We start from the raw sequence: 15,707 nt of genomic DNA, 5'->3' as shown, positions 1-15,707 counted from the left end.
TGCCCTGCAGGGGCTGGAGCAGGGCTGGTGCTCAGCCCACACTGGAGCCACTGCTGGAAATCTCTGTTTGTGGTGGGAAGGCCACGGCAGCTTCCTGTGCTCTGCATCCCCTCCTGGCCTGGCCCAAGGATGGCTGTACACTGCCATGACCAGAGGGCTCCTACCCCACGCCCTGCGCAGTGCTGGCACCTGCCTGTGCCCTGTGCCACGTGTTTCCTGTGGGAAACCCCAGGGAGGGGAAGGCCAGAGCCTGGCACTGTGTCACTGCTTACTCATTTTGAGGATTTCCAGCTCAGAACAGCCCTGATGCTGGAAGCATCATCCCCAGCCCAGAGGTAACTATCTCTTATCTATCAGAACTGGAAATGAAACCCAATGGGGCGGTGATGGAGCTGCAGTGTCAGCCCCCTGGGCACAGTGCACAGTGCAGTGGAGGAAAGTATTGGTGGAGCCACCATCACTGCTTGCAGCAGCTCACACCAGCCTGTCCCTGTGGTATCATGTAGATTGGAAAAGACCTCCAAGATCCACAAGTCCATCCCCAGCCCACCCCACTGTGCCCACGTCCCTCAGTGCCACATCTCCATGGCTCGGGGACACCTCCAGTGATGGTGACCCTGCCACCCCCTGTGCAGCCGTGCCACGGCATTATCACTCTTTCTGAGAATAAATGCTTCTTAATATCCAACCTGACCCCTCCCCCCGCTGCAACGTGAGGCCATCACCTCTCACCGTATCACTGGAGAAGACACCAAGTCCATTCTTGGGCTGTGTGGGGACCTGCAGGGGGAAAAGGGGATGTGCCCAGCTCCCAAAACCGGGAGAAAAGGGGAGCACAGGCTCCTTAAGGACAGGGAAGGGATAGGAGCCCAAGCACAGCCTCAGGGCACTGAGGGAAGCGAGGTGTCCCGACGTGTCCCGGTTCCCCGACGCCGCTCCCGGTGCGCTGTGCCCTCCCCTCGGGCCGGGATCCCGGGGCGGCAGCGAACCGAAAGCGGCGTCAGGAAAGGGAAAGTGAAAGGCCGGGTCCCGCCACGCTTTCGCTTTCAGGACCGCCGCACGTTCCCGAGGGCGGCGGGGCCGGGCCGGAGCCGGGATGGCGGAGCCGGGGTCTCCCATGCGGCTGAAGGAGTGGCTGATCGCGCAGATCGACAGCGGCCGCTACCCGGGGCTGCGCTGGGAGAACCGCGAGCGGACGCTCTTCCGCATCCCCTGGAAGCACGCGGCCAAGCAGGACTACCGGCAGCAGCAGGACGCGGCTCTCTTTAGGGTACGACCTCTCCACCGGCCTCCCCCCCCCCCCCCCCCCTCGCCCCCACACCGGAGCCCCCCGACCGGCCCCATGTTCTCACTCCCCCTTCATCCCTGCTACTCCGCCCCGTGCTCCCCTCGGATCCCTGCCGCGCCGGTTTTTTGCCCCCCCCCCCCGATCCCCGTAGCACCATCCCTGTGTCCCCCGATCCCCATTGCCCTCTCCCGCGTTGCCCCATCCCCGCAGCACCGACCCCGCGCGCCTCCGCTCCGCGCTGTGCTCACCCCGTGCCCCCCCGCGGGTCCGCGCTGCCCAACCCCACTCCTCCCCCCAGACCCCCGCTGCTCACCCCCCGATCCTCTCCGCACCGGCCCCGTGCCCCCCCCGTCCCCCCAGCGAACTTCCATCCCCTCCAGCCCCCAGACCCCCGCTGCTCACCCCCCGATCCTCTCCGCACCGGCCCCGTGCCCCCCCCTCCCCCCAGCGAACTTCCATCCCCTCCAGCCCCCAGCTCCGGGCTCCCACCCACCCCCCGAGCTCCTCCCATCCCCGTACCCAGCGCAGCCCCCCCTCTTCCCGCAGGCTTGGGCCGTCTACAAGGGCAAATACCACGAGGGCACGGACAAAGCGGACCCATCCACCTGGAAGACGCGGCTGCGCTGCGCCCTCAACAAAAGCACCGACTTCCAGGAGGTGCCCGAGCGGAGCCAGCTGGACATCTCCGAGCCTTACAAGGTGTACCAGATCTTGTGCGACGGCTCCCGGGACGCAGGTACCCCCAGCCTGGCTGCTGTGCCATTCCCGTGTCCCACATCCTATGGGCATCACCGCTCCGTCCCCTTCCTTCCCGCTCCTCGTGTCCTCTGCGGTGCTCTGGGCTGTGCTAGGGCAAAACGAGCTGTGCTGGGGTCAGGACTGGGATGGCTTTCCCCGTGCTGTTTTGGGGGCTCAGTGTTTTGTTCCCTGCTCTACACAGAGAAGGATGAGAAGGATGGCATAATGCAGCCCACAACCAGCAAGGACCCACAGGTGAGCCATCCCCCACCGGGGACCGTGTGGGGGACCCCAAATCCCCTCTCTCTATGGCTGCTCCCCCTGCCTGCATCCAGCATCCGTCCTGGTTCCCCATACCTGGCGGTTCAGGGGTGGCAGGAGCTGGCTCAGGATCCCTTCTTGCCCTCACTGTCTCCCCTAGGGCCACGCAGCTGAGGAGAGCCACCGAAGCTCAGCAGGAACATGCCACACACCCACGTTGCCCTTGCTCACTGCCCATCCAGCAGAGCGAGGTGAGAGAAGGGCTTTGGTGCTCTGGGGGCACAGGGTGGGACTGAGGACGGGGACAGTCACTGCTCTTCAGGAGCCACTCTGCTCTCCTGGTGCCCACACCACCTCCACCCCAACCCAGGGTACCATGTGCATGGAGTCTTCTACGGCTGGAGCCCGACCTGCAGCCACCTGCTCCCGAGGGCCCCATCCTTCCTCCCTGCCGAAGATGTCAACCACTCAGGTAGGAGCTGTGCCGGCCAGGCTGCAACCCCCCCCCCCCCCCCCCCCGGGACCCCTGGCCCCACACTGAGCCCCGCCTCCTGCAGACTCCTGGCTGCACATCCGCCTGTACTACTGCGACGTGCTGGTGAAGGAGCTCACCACCCGCACGGCCGAGGGCTGCCGCATCACCTCGCGCACCGAGGGTCCCTCCCGCATGGAGCAGATCGAGTTTCCCCCCCCACGAGCACTGGGAGGCAGTGGGAGGGCGACCGCTGTGACCGAGGTGCTGGAGCGGCTGCTGCCCCACCTGGAGCGTGGGGTGCTGCTGTGGGTGGCCCCCGAGGGGGTCTTCATGAAGCGGCAGTGCCAGGGGAGGGTGTACTGGAATGGGCCGCTGGCCCCACACCAGGACTGGCCCAACAAGCTGGAGCGGGAGAAGACCTACAAGCTGCTGGACACGCAGCAGTTCCTGGAGGGTAAGTGCCCACTTGGCCACACAGCCCTGGGGACCACCAGCCCCGGGGTTCCCGTCCCTATCGTGGGTCCCATCTGCTGGGGGACTGCCAGCTCTGGGGCTATGGGGATGGTCCCATCCCCGTGCGGTGTTGCAGAGCTGCGCAGGTACCTGAGCCACGGGCAGCCAGCCCCACAGTACCAAATCCACCTGTGCTTCGGAGAGGAGTACCCCACCAGCACCGGCCGCCACCTCCAGAAGCTCATCATGGCCCACGTGAGTACACACAGGGCTGCTGATCCCTGTGCCCATCAATGGGGCGATGGGAACCCACGGGGCCAGGCACGGACCCCGTCCTCCAGCAGCTCCATGCCTCACAGGTGGAGCCGGTGTTTGCACGAGAGCTCTTCCACCATGCCCAGCGCCTGGGCCCGGCACTGCTGCGGGGCTGTCCCCAGCTCTGCGTGCCCACCACCTCTGGGCACATCGCCCACGTCGTGCAGCAGCTCTGCCAGCCCTGAGCCAGGCAGCTGAGGAGACACGAAGCCTGGGGACACGCAGCCGCCCGGCAGTGATGCCACAAAGCCACAGGACGTTGAGCAGGGATGGATGCAGATGGATGCTGGCTGGAGCTGGGCACTGTGTGGAGCGCTGTATTTATTCCCCAAGAACCCGATGGGGGCTGCTGGGTGCAGTTGTGCCCAGCAGGGGACAGCCAGCTCTGTCCTTGTGCCTCGCACTCTGGGGACTTGCTATTTGTGAGCTGTAGAAATAAAAGCTGTGTTTGCAGCACCGGGGCTGGGGCTGTGCTGGGGTGCAGGCTACGGGGGAGCTGAGTGGGGCAGAGCTGAGCACCGCAGGGACATCAGGAGCTGAGCACCCTGCTTGGAGCCATGCAGCTCCCGCTGCACCAGGTCCCATCCTGCCCTCTGCTTCCCGGGCCCTTGGCGGGGCTGTGGGTGGTGGTGAGGTGCCCTCACAACTGGGCACCACGTCCTGAAAGCACTTGCTGCCCGTGCCTCAGTTTCCCCCGGTGGTGGATGAGGGGGCACCCGGCAGGGGTGTGGTTGTGCTGCACCCCAGAGGTGATGTACCCAGGCAGCTGGGCACAGTGTGTGCACCCAGCATGGCATGGGGACCTGGCTCAGAGCAGGGACATGGCATGGAGCGGGGATCCAGCACCACCTCAGTGATGGGGTTGCCCAGGAAGCCCCATCCCCACAGCACAGCCTCCCACCCCACAGCGTCGCCCCACTCCACATCACCACCACCCGGGGCTGAGTGCCTCGGGAACTTCCCGTACCCATTAAATCACATCAGTGCCAGCCCGATCCCGCTGGCTCCCAGCCCCGGGGCCGGCCCTGGCTGCTCCTCCGGCCGCAGGGACCAGAGCTGGACGCCGGAGTCCCGCTCCGCCCTGGGCGGCCCCACAGCACCATAGAGGAGGGGCCCGCCGCCCCCACACCGTTGGTGCGTTTTAACGGGCTCGGCCGGAGCCGGGCAAGCAGAGCAGGGTCGGCAGGATGCAGCCGGAGCTCCCCGTCGGCTCCACAGCTCTGCGCGGCCGCACGGCCCCCGACAGCCCCTATCCCGGCCCCTCGCCGCCTGCAGAGGCCACCAAACCGCCCTACAGCTACATCGCCCTCATCACCATGGCCATCCAGAGCACGCCCGACAAGCGCATCACGCTCAGCGGCATCTACCGCTACATCATGGGCCGCTTCACCTTCTACCGCGACAACAAGCAGGGCTGGCAGAACTCCATCCGCCACAACCTGTCGCTCAACGAGTGCTTCGTCAAGGTGCCGCGCGACGACAAGAAGCCGGGCAAGGGCAACTACTGGACCCTGGACCCCGACTGCCACAACATGTTCGAGAACGGCAGCTTCCTCCGCCGCCGCCGCCGCTTCACCAGGAAAAGGGCCCCGCGGGACGGTGAGGGGGATGAGGGACGCAGGAAGACCCCCAAAACACGATCACGGGCACCGCTGCAGGAGGAGGGGAAGGCGGAGAGCGGCTTCGAGTCACCGGCAGCAGAGCAGAGGGCAGAGGGTCTTGGGGTACCGGGCTGCACCGGGCAGCTCCGTGCTCATCCGCAGCCCAAAGCGCCATTCTTCACCAAGGAGCTGCTCGGGGTGCCCCCGGAGAGCCGCCCGCCCGTCCCCCCCCAGCCCAAGCAGACTGCCTTTGGGGGGCCCTCAGCTGTGCCACCGCTGCCCCGGCCAGGTCAGTACCCGCTGCCTGCAGAGCCCAGCCACCCCGCGCAGCGCTCCCCAGACCCCACCGTGTCCCCCCCGGGTGATCTGGAGGGCAAAGAGCCGGCAGCCCCCGCCATGGGGTTGGGCCAACCCTTCGGGCAGGTGTCCCCAGTCTTCCCCAGCACCCTGCTGGGCACGGGCAAGCCCACCCCGTCTTGTTTCCTCGACGGCGATGGCTACAAGCAGCCCCCCCTGCCCGTGTTTGGCTCCTTCAGCCGTGCGGGGCCCGAGGCGCTGGGGGGCAGCTACCAGTGCCGAGTGCAGGCGCTGAGCTTCTGCGTGAACGAGCGGCCGTGCGGTGCAGCGCTGGAGCATCTCCTGGCTGCGGCCCCCAGCACTGCCACCGCAGCCCCCCCAGCCCCCCGCCAGCCGCCCTTTGGAGTGGGCGAGCAGAAGGAGCCGTGGGGCACTGGGGCCACGATCCCACTGCAGGGGGGAGGTGGTTACCCCCTGGGGCTGCCCCACTGCCTCTATCGGACGCCCGGAATGTTCTTCTTCGAGTGATGGACTGATTCCCCCCCCACCTCCAACCTCTGGCACCGTGTGGGGCTGCGGAATAAAGCACATTCGCCCACGCTGCTTCTGTGTCTCTGCGACCCGCTCGGGGTGGGGAGCGGGCAGGGTGCACCGGGGCCGCTCCGTTCCCACCCAGATTGTTGCTGGGACACGTGTCCCTGTGGCCACCCACCACGGCTCTCCTCTATGTGGACTGCCCCACTGGTGTCCGTGGGCTGGATGGTCCGACATCCCCAGAAGTGATGGGGATGGAGCACCTTCATGATGCAACTCCGTCCTGGGGCGACAGGAGGGAACCTCCTCTGTAAGGGTCTGGGGGACACACTGCACCCTGGAGCAAACCCTGTGCTCCCCACAGCCTGCTCTGCTCACATGTGCCTGGTTTGCCCCACATGCTGCGCAAGGCACGAGTGGGGCTGGCCTCAGCACGGGGCCCCACGGAGACAGCCACTGGGGGAACGCTTGGTGGGATGGAGTGGAGGGGGAGAAGGGGCTCTCCCTGCACGGGGCTGTCTCCGTGCCAGGTCCTCGCAGCACCCCACGGAGCTGAGCTGTGCCAGGGCTGCCTGAGGGCATGGCTGCGGATGTGATGGGAATGGCAAGATTCCTCTGACCTGAATCATCCCGGGCGGCTGCTGGTGAGGAGCATCGCCTGAGTCACCACTGCTGGGCTGGGCACGGGCTGGGCTGGGATGGGGTGGGATGGGGTGGGACGGGGTCCCAGGCCAGGACGTGGCTGCCAGCCCCTTCCTACATCGCTGGGGCAGCATCTCTGCTGTGCTGCATCAGGGCTGCGTACTTTGCAGCCCAGAGCAATGCTGGCAAAGTGGGGACCTGTGCTTGTGCCCCCATCCTGTGTCCCTGGGAAGGAACCCCCAAAGGAGCGGTGCCCTAGGGCTGTGGGATGCAGGTGCACGGGTTCACATCTGTGCGGTACAGCAGGTATCCATGATTTGCAAAGGGGGGGAATGCTGATGAAGGTCTCTCCATGATGTTTTGGGGATGGGTGTATAGCAAAGCTCCCCGGCCCACCAAGGCAGCGGGACGCAGCTCTACTGGGCCCTGGGGTCTCAGAGAGGGCCAGTCCTGGCGTCACTCGGGGACCAGAGCACCACCACTGCATCACTCGTTATCAGCCCCAGCAGCTGCTGCCAGGCCGTGGCCGTGTCCCAGCCCCAGGCAGGGCAGGAGGGGCCTCCGCTCCCCATCAGCAGAGCAGCGATGGTCACTGGGCTGCGAGCTTTGCTTTTCTCCCTTCTTTTTTTTCCCTTCCCTCCCCTGTGGAAAACAATATTTGAGTGCCTAGATCATGCTGGCGTCTCCGGAGCCGTCTACAGCGAGCAGGGCTGACCTCAGCCCCCTCCTTCACACGGTCCCCGGGGGCGCGGGAGGAAGCGAGCGCCGCGGAGCCGTGCCCGGGGGCCGTCTGGTTCCCACACCGCGCAGCCGGGACGCCCGCCCGCTGGGCTCCCGCCTGTGCCTGGGAACGCACGGCTGCAGCACCAGCCCTGGGAGCACTACGGGAACCCAACCCACCACTGCCCCACGGCACAGAGCCCGGAACGGGAACCCCATCCCCGATGGCTGTGGGTCACGGGAAGGTGCTCGGTTGGGTGCGGGAGGTTGGCATGCACCCTCAGCATCGCTGCTCCCCGCTGGGATGGGATGGGGCAGAGCCCCACTGCCTCCTTTCCCCGGGTGTGCTGCCTGCCCTTCGTTGCCCTCCATGCCCTCAGCAGTCCCACTCCCCACTGGTAGTCCAGCTCTGGCCATGGCCCACTTCTCTCCCTGCCCTTCCTCCCCCAGCTTGCTGCTGGCTTGCTGGGTGGCCTGGCCCCGGCCCACTCATGGCTGGGACTGCACTGCAGCGGGTGCTGGCGTGGGAGCACCGACCCCCAGCTATGGGCAGTGCTGTGCTGCTGCATGCTGCTGCACAGCATCACTCTGCCCATCCTCCTCCCCCCCCCCACCCAGAGGGGTCACAGCAGCGAGGGACCCCCATGTGAGGAGCGGCACTGACTGCAGTGAGAACACACCGGATTAGGACCAGCTCCACCGCTGTGCCTCTGGCAGTGATGGTGATGAGATGGTGACCCACAGGTCTAGGAAAGGAGAGGAGGGGGCTGCAGGGTGGAGGTCTCCATCGCTTCACACCGGGACTGGCCACCCCGCATCATCCTGCTCTGGGGCAGCCATGGCCCAGCCACGTTTGCTGCCGGGTGCTGCCGCGGTAAAGCAGGCTCTGTGCCACCCCCGTGCTGCTGCGGCTGAGAACAGGCACCCACAGCACCCGTGGGCACCCGGGCTGCCCTGGAGCTCACCCTGCAGCCCCCGTGGCCCAGAGCGATGCACGGCTCCTGGGGCCCAGACAGGAAAGAGACGTCACCGCCGCGGAGCGTAACTCAAACCAGATGGGGCCGCGCTGCTCTCCAGGACCGCAGGGTGGTCACCGGCAGGAACTGGTCAAAGGCTGCCGGCAGGAAGCAGGCTGGGAGGGACGCCCCGAGCCCAGCGGCAACCCTGCCCGCAGCGCCTTAACCGCTTCACGGCCGGTTGTGGCCGTAGGGCACGGAACTGGGGGTGAACCCCACAGATGAGGGGTAGCAGGACCCCAGGAGCTTTTGCTTGTGCACGACCTCTTGAGCAGCGCTAAAGCCATGAGGACGCCTTTGTCTGTCTGCTCACCCACCCATCCATCCACCTATCCATCCATCCCCTTCCCACCAGCGCCCCACAGTCCCACTGCACAAACCCTCCCGGGAAACACCTCCTGGGGCCACCCCCGGCACACTCTCCGTCCTTCCGTCCCTTCTGCGTGGGACAGGACGCCGTTCCCATCCGCTCCCCTCCCCGCAGCTGCTGGCCGCACACCCGCGGGGCACCGCTGCCCCCGACGCCGCCTCTGGCTGCGGGGCCGCTCTCAGACCTGTACATTTATTTACAAGAAGCCGAGCTGCGAGCTCTCCCGCAGCCTTCGCCCCACGGCAAAACCCAAAGCTGCAGGGATGGGGGAGCGCGGTGCGGGTCCTGAGCCGCGACGTTGGGGCTTACGGGGATCCACGGAGGGGACGAGGGCTGAGCGGGGAGCGGAGCAGCGCTGGCGGTGGGGGGGACGCTGGCGGGCGGCAGTTCCTGTGTGTTGGTGGTCAGGGCTGAAGCAATCCTCCGGCCAGCTGCTCTGCATTAGGACGCCTTTATCTGGCGGGGACGTGTGAAGGAGCGGCCGCACTGCTCCCCCGCTGGCAGCGCGGAGGGCAGGGGTGAGCAGCAACACAAAGGCTCCTTCTTTCGCTCGCCGGTTCCCAGCTGGGGATGGATGCTCCTGGAAGCGAGCTCGGCGCTTCCTCCCTTCCTGTGCAGCCCTCCCGGCGAGCAGCAGCTCGGGGCCAACTCCGGCTTCCTCCGACGGGGAGGAGCGGCACCGGTCCTGTGCCAAGCGCCGGGCTTCGGGTCCCTGCCTGCTCCATCAGCATCCTCTCACCGCGGCTCTGCGGGAGCGGAGCGCAGCACTGCAAAAAAAGGGTCCGGGGAAGGGATCGCGGGGCACTGCTGCGGCATTTACAGGCGGAGCCGAGCGTGGGTGCGAGGTGGTGGGGGGTGCGTGGGCTGCCCGTGCGGTGGGGCTCGTCCCGAGCCGCTCCGAGGGCGGCGGAGAGAGAAATGCAAGCAGAGAGCGCTGAGCGTGGAGTGGGTGGGACATTGATGGGTGCGGGGACTGGTGGTTGCACGGCCGTGGGAATGCAGAGGGGAGCGTTGTGGGGATGGAGATGGCGATGGCTCGGGACCTGAGAGCCCATAAGCAGGTGGGGAGCACACGGAGTCTGTGCTCTGAGCAGCCCCGCAGCACCCGGTACCAGCGCAGCGGCCACGAGGGATGCGAGAGCTGGAGCAGAGCAGGGGATGGAGCAGGGTTGGTGCCAGCCCTCTGCCCCGCAGTGGGGTGGATGCAGGTGAAGCTGCCCCTGCACAGATCCTGCTGCGTCCAGGAGCCGGACCCGGGCACGGCCCCAATCCCATATTCTGTCCCAAGCTCACGGTGCTCAGCCCCACCCGTGCTCAGACACCCAGCGCCGTCAGCGAGCCCGAGCTGGTGATCTTCTTGAAGCGGTTGGCAGCACACACTCCAATGAAGTTTTTCTGCAAAGGGGAAGAAGAGAGGCACGAGTCCCACTGCAGACCTCGAGGCTGCACCCAGAGGTGCTCCCAGAAACCAACCCAGGAACATTCCCTCCCCTCTATCCCAAGCCCCTAATATAAGCTCTTGGGATGCACCTGGGGCAAACAGCCATGCTTGGGGGGACCAGCCTGGGGACCCCCAAGCCCTCCCAGGCAGCTCAGCAGGGTGACTTTGACCGCATCCCCTCCAATCCCTGCGTACCTTCCAGCGCCGTCGCATGACGTATTTCTTGAGCAGCACCTGGGACTTGAGGCGGCGGTTGCAGCGCTTGGCCTTCTCGGCCAGGTTGGTGAGCCAGGGGTGCTGCAGGCACTGCCCTGCGCTCATCCGGGCGCTGTGGGGCGAGAGGGGAGCAGTCAACCCCTTCCCATCCCCATCTGTGAGCTCTGGTGCAGGCTGTGCTCCAGCCGCCAGCCCTGAGGACCGCTGGGAAAAGGGGACCACGAGCAGTCCCACACGTCACACTTGGTGGCCCTGACAGGGACAGCCAGTGGCTCCGGGGACACTGAGGGTGGTACATGGGTAGAGATGAGAGCACAGAGATGGGGGGGCAGCTGTGGCTGCTGCTGGCTTCGTACCTCTTCTCTTTGATGATGAGGTTGGAGACGAAGTCCTTGGCCTCAGCAGAAACGCTCTCAAAGGTCTCCTCGTCGAAGTACCAGTTGGCCGCCAGGACGTTGTTGAGTGTTTCAGTGTCGTTGTCACCCAAAAAGGGGGAGAGGCCACTGAGGCTGGGGGAGCAGAGGGCTGGTGGGCAGGGGGTTGTGTGCAGGGGCACCCCAACTCCCCTGCATGGAGCAGAGCCAGCGCAGGGACCACCGTGTGCCCTGCGGAACAGGAGGAGCTCGGCCCAACGTACAGCATGTAGGTGATGACGCCCATGCTCCACATGTCTGTGGAGTAGGAGACCTGCTCATAGTTGACCACCTCAGGGGAGAGGAACTCCGGAGTGCCAAAGTTCACTTTCAGCTTCTCCTGGGGGTTGTACCTGTGGATGGGGTGGAGATTCAGCAGGGGGTGACAGGCTGTCCCCAAACTGATGTCCCCAAAGCAATGTCACTCCAAGGAAAGGATGAGCCCGCTCCCACCAAGCTCTGCCTTGCCCATCCCTCTCCCATCAGCCACAGATCCCAGATTTGGTCCTACTCTGAAGGGTGGGAGCAAGCATGGAAGGAGGGGATCATGGCACCTTCGAGCCAGCCCAAAGTCAATGATCTTCACCATGTGCCCGGTGGCAGCAACACAGAGGATGTTCTCAGGCTGTGGGGACAAGGACAGGGAGGTCAGCTGGGGGTGATGGGGATGTGCCACCCACATGTCAGTGCTGCACAGAGCCATCTGAGCCCCGTCCTCCCCAAAACACTCAAGTGAACTCACCTTGAGGTCGAGGTGGAGGACGTGCATGTGGTGCATGAAGCGGATGCCCTCGCAGATCTGCCGCACGAACACCATGCAGTCCACCTCTGTCAGGTGGTAGTCGTCATCGATGATCCGCTCAAAGAGCTCTCCACCTTCCACGCTGCATGGGCACAGGGGGGGTTCCTGGGTCACCCAGGGCTCCACGTCCTCCTGCAGAGCCCCCAGCACCACGGACACAGCCAGGGTGGGACGTGCGTGCTGGGGTCAACCGCAGCCCCAACACAGCCATGCACAGAGGCTGTCCCCAACCCCAGATCAAGAAGAAAGGTGGGGACAAGCAGTGCTGGGGACGTCCCCTGATGCTGGCCAGCTCTGCGTGGTGTGAGGCTGGCATGTCTGCTCCATCCCCACACATGGGCCCAGCCTCCCTGCGGCGCTGCCCCTCGCCCAGGCATCAGGCACCGTGCAGCACAGCCCCACAACTCACAACTCCATGAAGAGGATGATCTCCCTGGGTGTCTCGATGGCATCATAGAGCTGGATGAGGTTGTGGTGGTTCAGCTGGTTCATCACGTCGATCTCCAGCAGCACCATCTCCTGTGGAAGGACCCCCACCGTGGCACTGCTGTCAGACCTGGCTGAGCCCCAGCTCCACGTGCCCAAAGCTCAGCTCCCATCACACACCTTGTCCTTGGCTCCCTGCTTCCGGATGACTTTGGCAGCCAGCTTGAGCCCCGTCTGCTTCTCCGTGCACGTGTGTACTTCACCAAACTTTCCCCTGAGGAGAGAGAGGTCTCGGTGACATCACCCTGAATGCCATCACTGCAGGGACAGCTCTGGGCGCTTGGAGCCACTCCCGGGAGCCGAGGGGGGATCCGAGTGTCCTCAGCCCTCCCGCAGCTCCATTCCCCCTTACCCCCCCAGGATTTCCTTGGAGCTGAGGTTGTACTGGGAGCTGACGCTGGCCGTCCGCAACGTGACGATGCGATGCGCAAAGGGCGCGGGCGGAGGGGGGACATCGTCTGCAGAGAAAGGAGGGGGAGTAAGAGGGGCACTGCGCGGGGGGGACCCCACGGCCGGGACCCCCACGCTGTGAGCACCTCGGGTGCCGCTTCAAAGCGTGGTCCCCCAGTGCCTGCCAGCAGTTGCCCGGCACCTGCAACATCGCACCCTCCCGTGCTTTCGCTCGCCGTCTGCAGGGCCACCATCCCCCGTGTCACGCTCGCCCTCTCCAGGCCACGCAGCTGTGCGTCACCCTAAGCGGACCACCCCCCCGCATGTCACGGTCGCCCCCTCCATGCCATCCTACTGCACGTTTCCCTCTCGCTGCCTCCGTGCCACCATCCCTGTGCCACCACGTCCCGCTCACCCACCCAGGACAGACCCCACTCGTGGGAAACCACACACCCCGCAGCAACGGGAGCCCCAGCAGCAGCCCCCACCCAGGGGTCAGCGCAGCCCCCAGCCCCGCTGAGCCCCGAAGGACGCGGTGTAAGACGGCCGTCAGGACACGCTGTCCCCCCCAGCAGCCAGGCGGTGGCTGTCACTCCGGCCACGGGGACGGCTCCTGTCCCTCTGGGCAGCCCCAGGCAGAACGAGCCGTGCCAGGCTGCGGTCGGGAGAAGCCTGGGGAGGGGACACGCCGCATTTAGCTCTGTTTACAGTGAAACAGGAGCTTGAAGAACTGCCGGGCTGGCCAGGAGCCAGCAGCATGAGCTGGCACCCCGGGAGGGAGGCAGCAGAGATGTGAATACACCCCGGGGCCGCTGCCCCGCAGAGGATGCCGGGGTGACACCACCACTGGGCTGAGGGCATGGCACAGATCTGCCGTGGTGCAGCCTTACCCAGTATCTCAAAAGGGTCTTCCTTCCCAAAATCGGGGGTGAGGTAGGGGCTGGGTGGTGGCTCTGCCACCGTCGCGGCTTGCTGCCCCATGGCCCCAGGGCCCGGCTGCTCTGCGTGCCCAGGGGGCTCTGACCCAACCTGGGGCTGCCCCTCAGCACCAGGCAATGTCCTCTCCTGCGGGATGGTGGTGCTGCCCACAGGGACGGGCTGCTCTGAGGGCTGCAGGTCCCCCTGGGCTGGGGTGGGCTCTGCCAGACCCTCTCCTGTCGATGCCATTGGGGTTTCCTCCGGGATCGTCTCCATCGCAGCCACCTCCAGCCCGGGCTGCTCCTCTCTGCAAGCAGGAGAGGGAGGTGAGCAGCACCCCGAGCACAGCCCCCAGCCCTGCCCCGGGGACCCATCGTTGGAGAACCCCATCCCAGGAGGGTCCCCCCAGGGGATGAGCACCGGGTACCTCTGGCAGGCGGCCGGGCAGCTCAGGCTCTGCATCAGAGCCGGGCGCGTGGGCTCGGGACCCCTCGGTGGCTGCTCCTTGTCTGTCTGCTCTGCGTTGGCCTCTTTCTCCCCTTCACCCTGAGCCTCTGCAGCTGCCAGAGCCATCTCCGTAGGCACCTGGCATCCATCCTCAGCCTTCGCGGCAGCTGGGGGCTTCTGTGCAGCATCTGTAGCTTTCTCCTTTGCAGGTTCTGTGGCTTTCTCCTTCTCAGTCTCTTTGCCTCCATCCTGAGACTTCGTCACTGCTGCATTTTTTTCTACCTTGGCGGGCTTTTTCCCTCTATCTTGAGCCTTTGCAGCAGCAGGGGCCTTCTCCTTTGCAGGCTGCTTTGCAGCTGGGCTTTTCTTTGCCTTTGCAGCATTTTTCCCTCCATCCTCAGCTTTTGCAGCAGCCGGCTGCTCCTTCGCAGGCTCTCCCTCACCCTGAGCCGGTGCTGCAGCCGGTGCTGTCCCTGCAGGCTCTGCCTTCCCTCTTTCAGCCTCTGCTGCAGCCGAAGCCTTCTCTGCAGGCTCTGCTTCTCCTCCAGGCTCAGCTCCTGGTGCACTCGGTGCATTCTCCTTTGGGGGTTCTTCCTGAGCCCCCTCTGCAGCTGAGCCCTTCCCCTGTGAGGGCTCTGCCGTCTCTCCTCGGGGCTCTCCTGTTGGGGTTTTCTCCTTCGTGGGCTCTTCCTTGCCTCCATCCCCTGCAGCAACCTCTGCCTTCCCTCTGTCAGTCTCTGCAGCTGAAGCTCCTTCCGTGTCAGTCTCCTTTTCCCCTCCATCCCAGTGCTGTGCAGCATTTGGGACTGCCTCCTGTGCAGGCTCTGCCTTCCTTTCTTTGGGCTCAGCATTCTCCCTTGCTGCACTCAGGGCCTCGCCAGCAGTGCCGGGTGCCTTCTCCTTCCCAGGCTCTTCCTTCCCTGCAGCAGTTGGGACTTGATCCTGTGCGGGCTCTGCTACCCCTCCATGGGGCTCTCCTGCAGCACCCACAGCCTTTTCCACGGGTTCCTCCTTCCCTCTGTCCTGAGCCTGGGCAGCACTGGGGGCAGCACTGGGGGCAGGCTGTGCTGTGCTGGGCTCTGTTCCAGGGGGGGCCGCACTCTCAGACCCCCCCGTGTCAGTAGTACTGCCCGGAACCTCGTGCTGCTCCATGGGCACGGATGGCCACCCCGGGTCAGTGAGGCTTCTGTGGGGAGAAGGTGCGAGCTGGGGGCACTGGGGCACAGTGGGATTGTGCCGTGGTGCCCCACTATCTGCCCCACAGTGACTGATCAGCAGCCTGACAGCAGCACCTGTTGTGGTCACAGTGCCATGCAGACGGTCGGGGCAGCTGGGGGCCCATGGGTGCACATGTCCCAGTGTGACTGCCAGGTCAGTACTACATGAGCCCCCAGCCCAGCACTGTGAGCCCCCAGCCTGGCACTACAAACTCCCAGCCCACTCCCCACAGCCCTGGCTGTGCCTGGACACGAGCTCCATGCTCTCAGTCCTCTCTGGGAGCATACATAGCTCCCTGCATGACTGTCCCTGAGGCATAGGTGGCCCATCCCAGGAACAAGCCTCCCCAACATCCCTTCTGGCCATGGAGCAGCCACTGGCTGCTTTTACAGGGCTTCCCAAAGTCTCGGCAGTGCCTTGTGCTCAGCTCCATGCCTTTGGGGTTCGGCTGAACCCATGGGCACCACAGAGCTGGTGATCCCGGTGACTGCACAGACCCCTCCACCCACCCCATAGACCCCGTCCCCTTACCTGGGATCCCCGGGGCAGAGTGCAGTCAGGAGAGCAGCATCCGCGGTGTGGCAGCGCCAGGACGGAGCAGCCCCTTCTATACTGGGTGTAACGGAGCCGGATTAGTGCAGAGAGAGAGGGGTATCCTTTACACCA

General features: G+C 65.4%; 3 protein-coding genes across 3 annotated transcripts; 2 read left to right on the top strand and 1 right to left on the bottom strand.

The window, feature by feature from the left end:
- Positions 1-825: 825 nt before the first annotated feature.
- On the top strand, positions 826-3,970 carry LOC136060022 (interferon regulatory factor 4-like). Its single transcript, XM_065754263.1, has 8 exons — positions 826-1,270; positions 1,835-2,024; positions 2,229-2,281; positions 2,448-2,538; positions 2,658-2,759; positions 2,845-3,216; positions 3,352-3,470; positions 3,575-3,970. Exons 1-8 carry the CDS (start codon positions 1,097-1,099, stop codon positions 3,713-3,715), a joined length of 1,242 nt encoding a protein of 413 aa, XP_065610335.1. The 5' UTR covers positions 826-1,096; the 3' UTR covers positions 3,716-3,970.
- Positions 3,971-4,716: 746 nt separating this feature from the next.
- On the top strand, positions 4,717-6,001 carry FOXS1 (forkhead box S1). The gene has a single exon (XM_065754359.1). The coding sequence runs from the start codon at positions 4,718-4,720 to the stop codon at positions 5,954-5,956; it is 1,239 nt and encodes a 412-aa protein (XP_065610431.1). The 5' UTR covers position 4,717; the 3' UTR covers positions 5,957-6,001.
- A 3,771-nt stretch (positions 6,002-9,772) lies between these two features.
- On the bottom strand, positions 9,773-15,644 carry MYLK2 (myosin light chain kinase 2). Its single transcript, XM_065754343.1, has 12 exons — positions 15,573-15,644; positions 13,804-15,009; positions 13,349-13,683; positions 12,421-12,526; positions 12,189-12,282; positions 11,992-12,101; positions 11,523-11,664; positions 11,335-11,405; positions 11,005-11,133; positions 10,724-10,876; positions 10,347-10,479; positions 9,773-10,105 (listed from the first exon to the last, which is right to left on the bottom strand). Exons 2-12 carry the CDS (start codon positions 14,973-14,975, stop codon positions 10,025-10,027), a joined length of 2,526 nt encoding a protein of 841 aa, XP_065610415.1. The 5' UTR covers positions 14,976-15,009; positions 15,573-15,644; the 3' UTR covers positions 9,773-10,024.
- Between the last annotated feature and the right edge of the window lie 63 nt (positions 15,645-15,707).

This window comes from Cyrtonyx montezumae, unplaced genomic scaffold (genome assembly GCF_038088225.1).
Source record: "Cyrtonyx montezumae isolate F1298 unplaced genomic scaffold, pur_monq_1.0 scaffold_9, whole genome shotgun sequence".
NCBI lineage: Eukaryota > Metazoa > Chordata > Aves > Galliformes > Odontophoridae > Cyrtonyx > Cyrtonyx montezumae.
The sequence above is the reverse complement of the archived record's forward strand: the minus strand, read 5'-3'. Positions and strand labels throughout refer to the sequence as shown.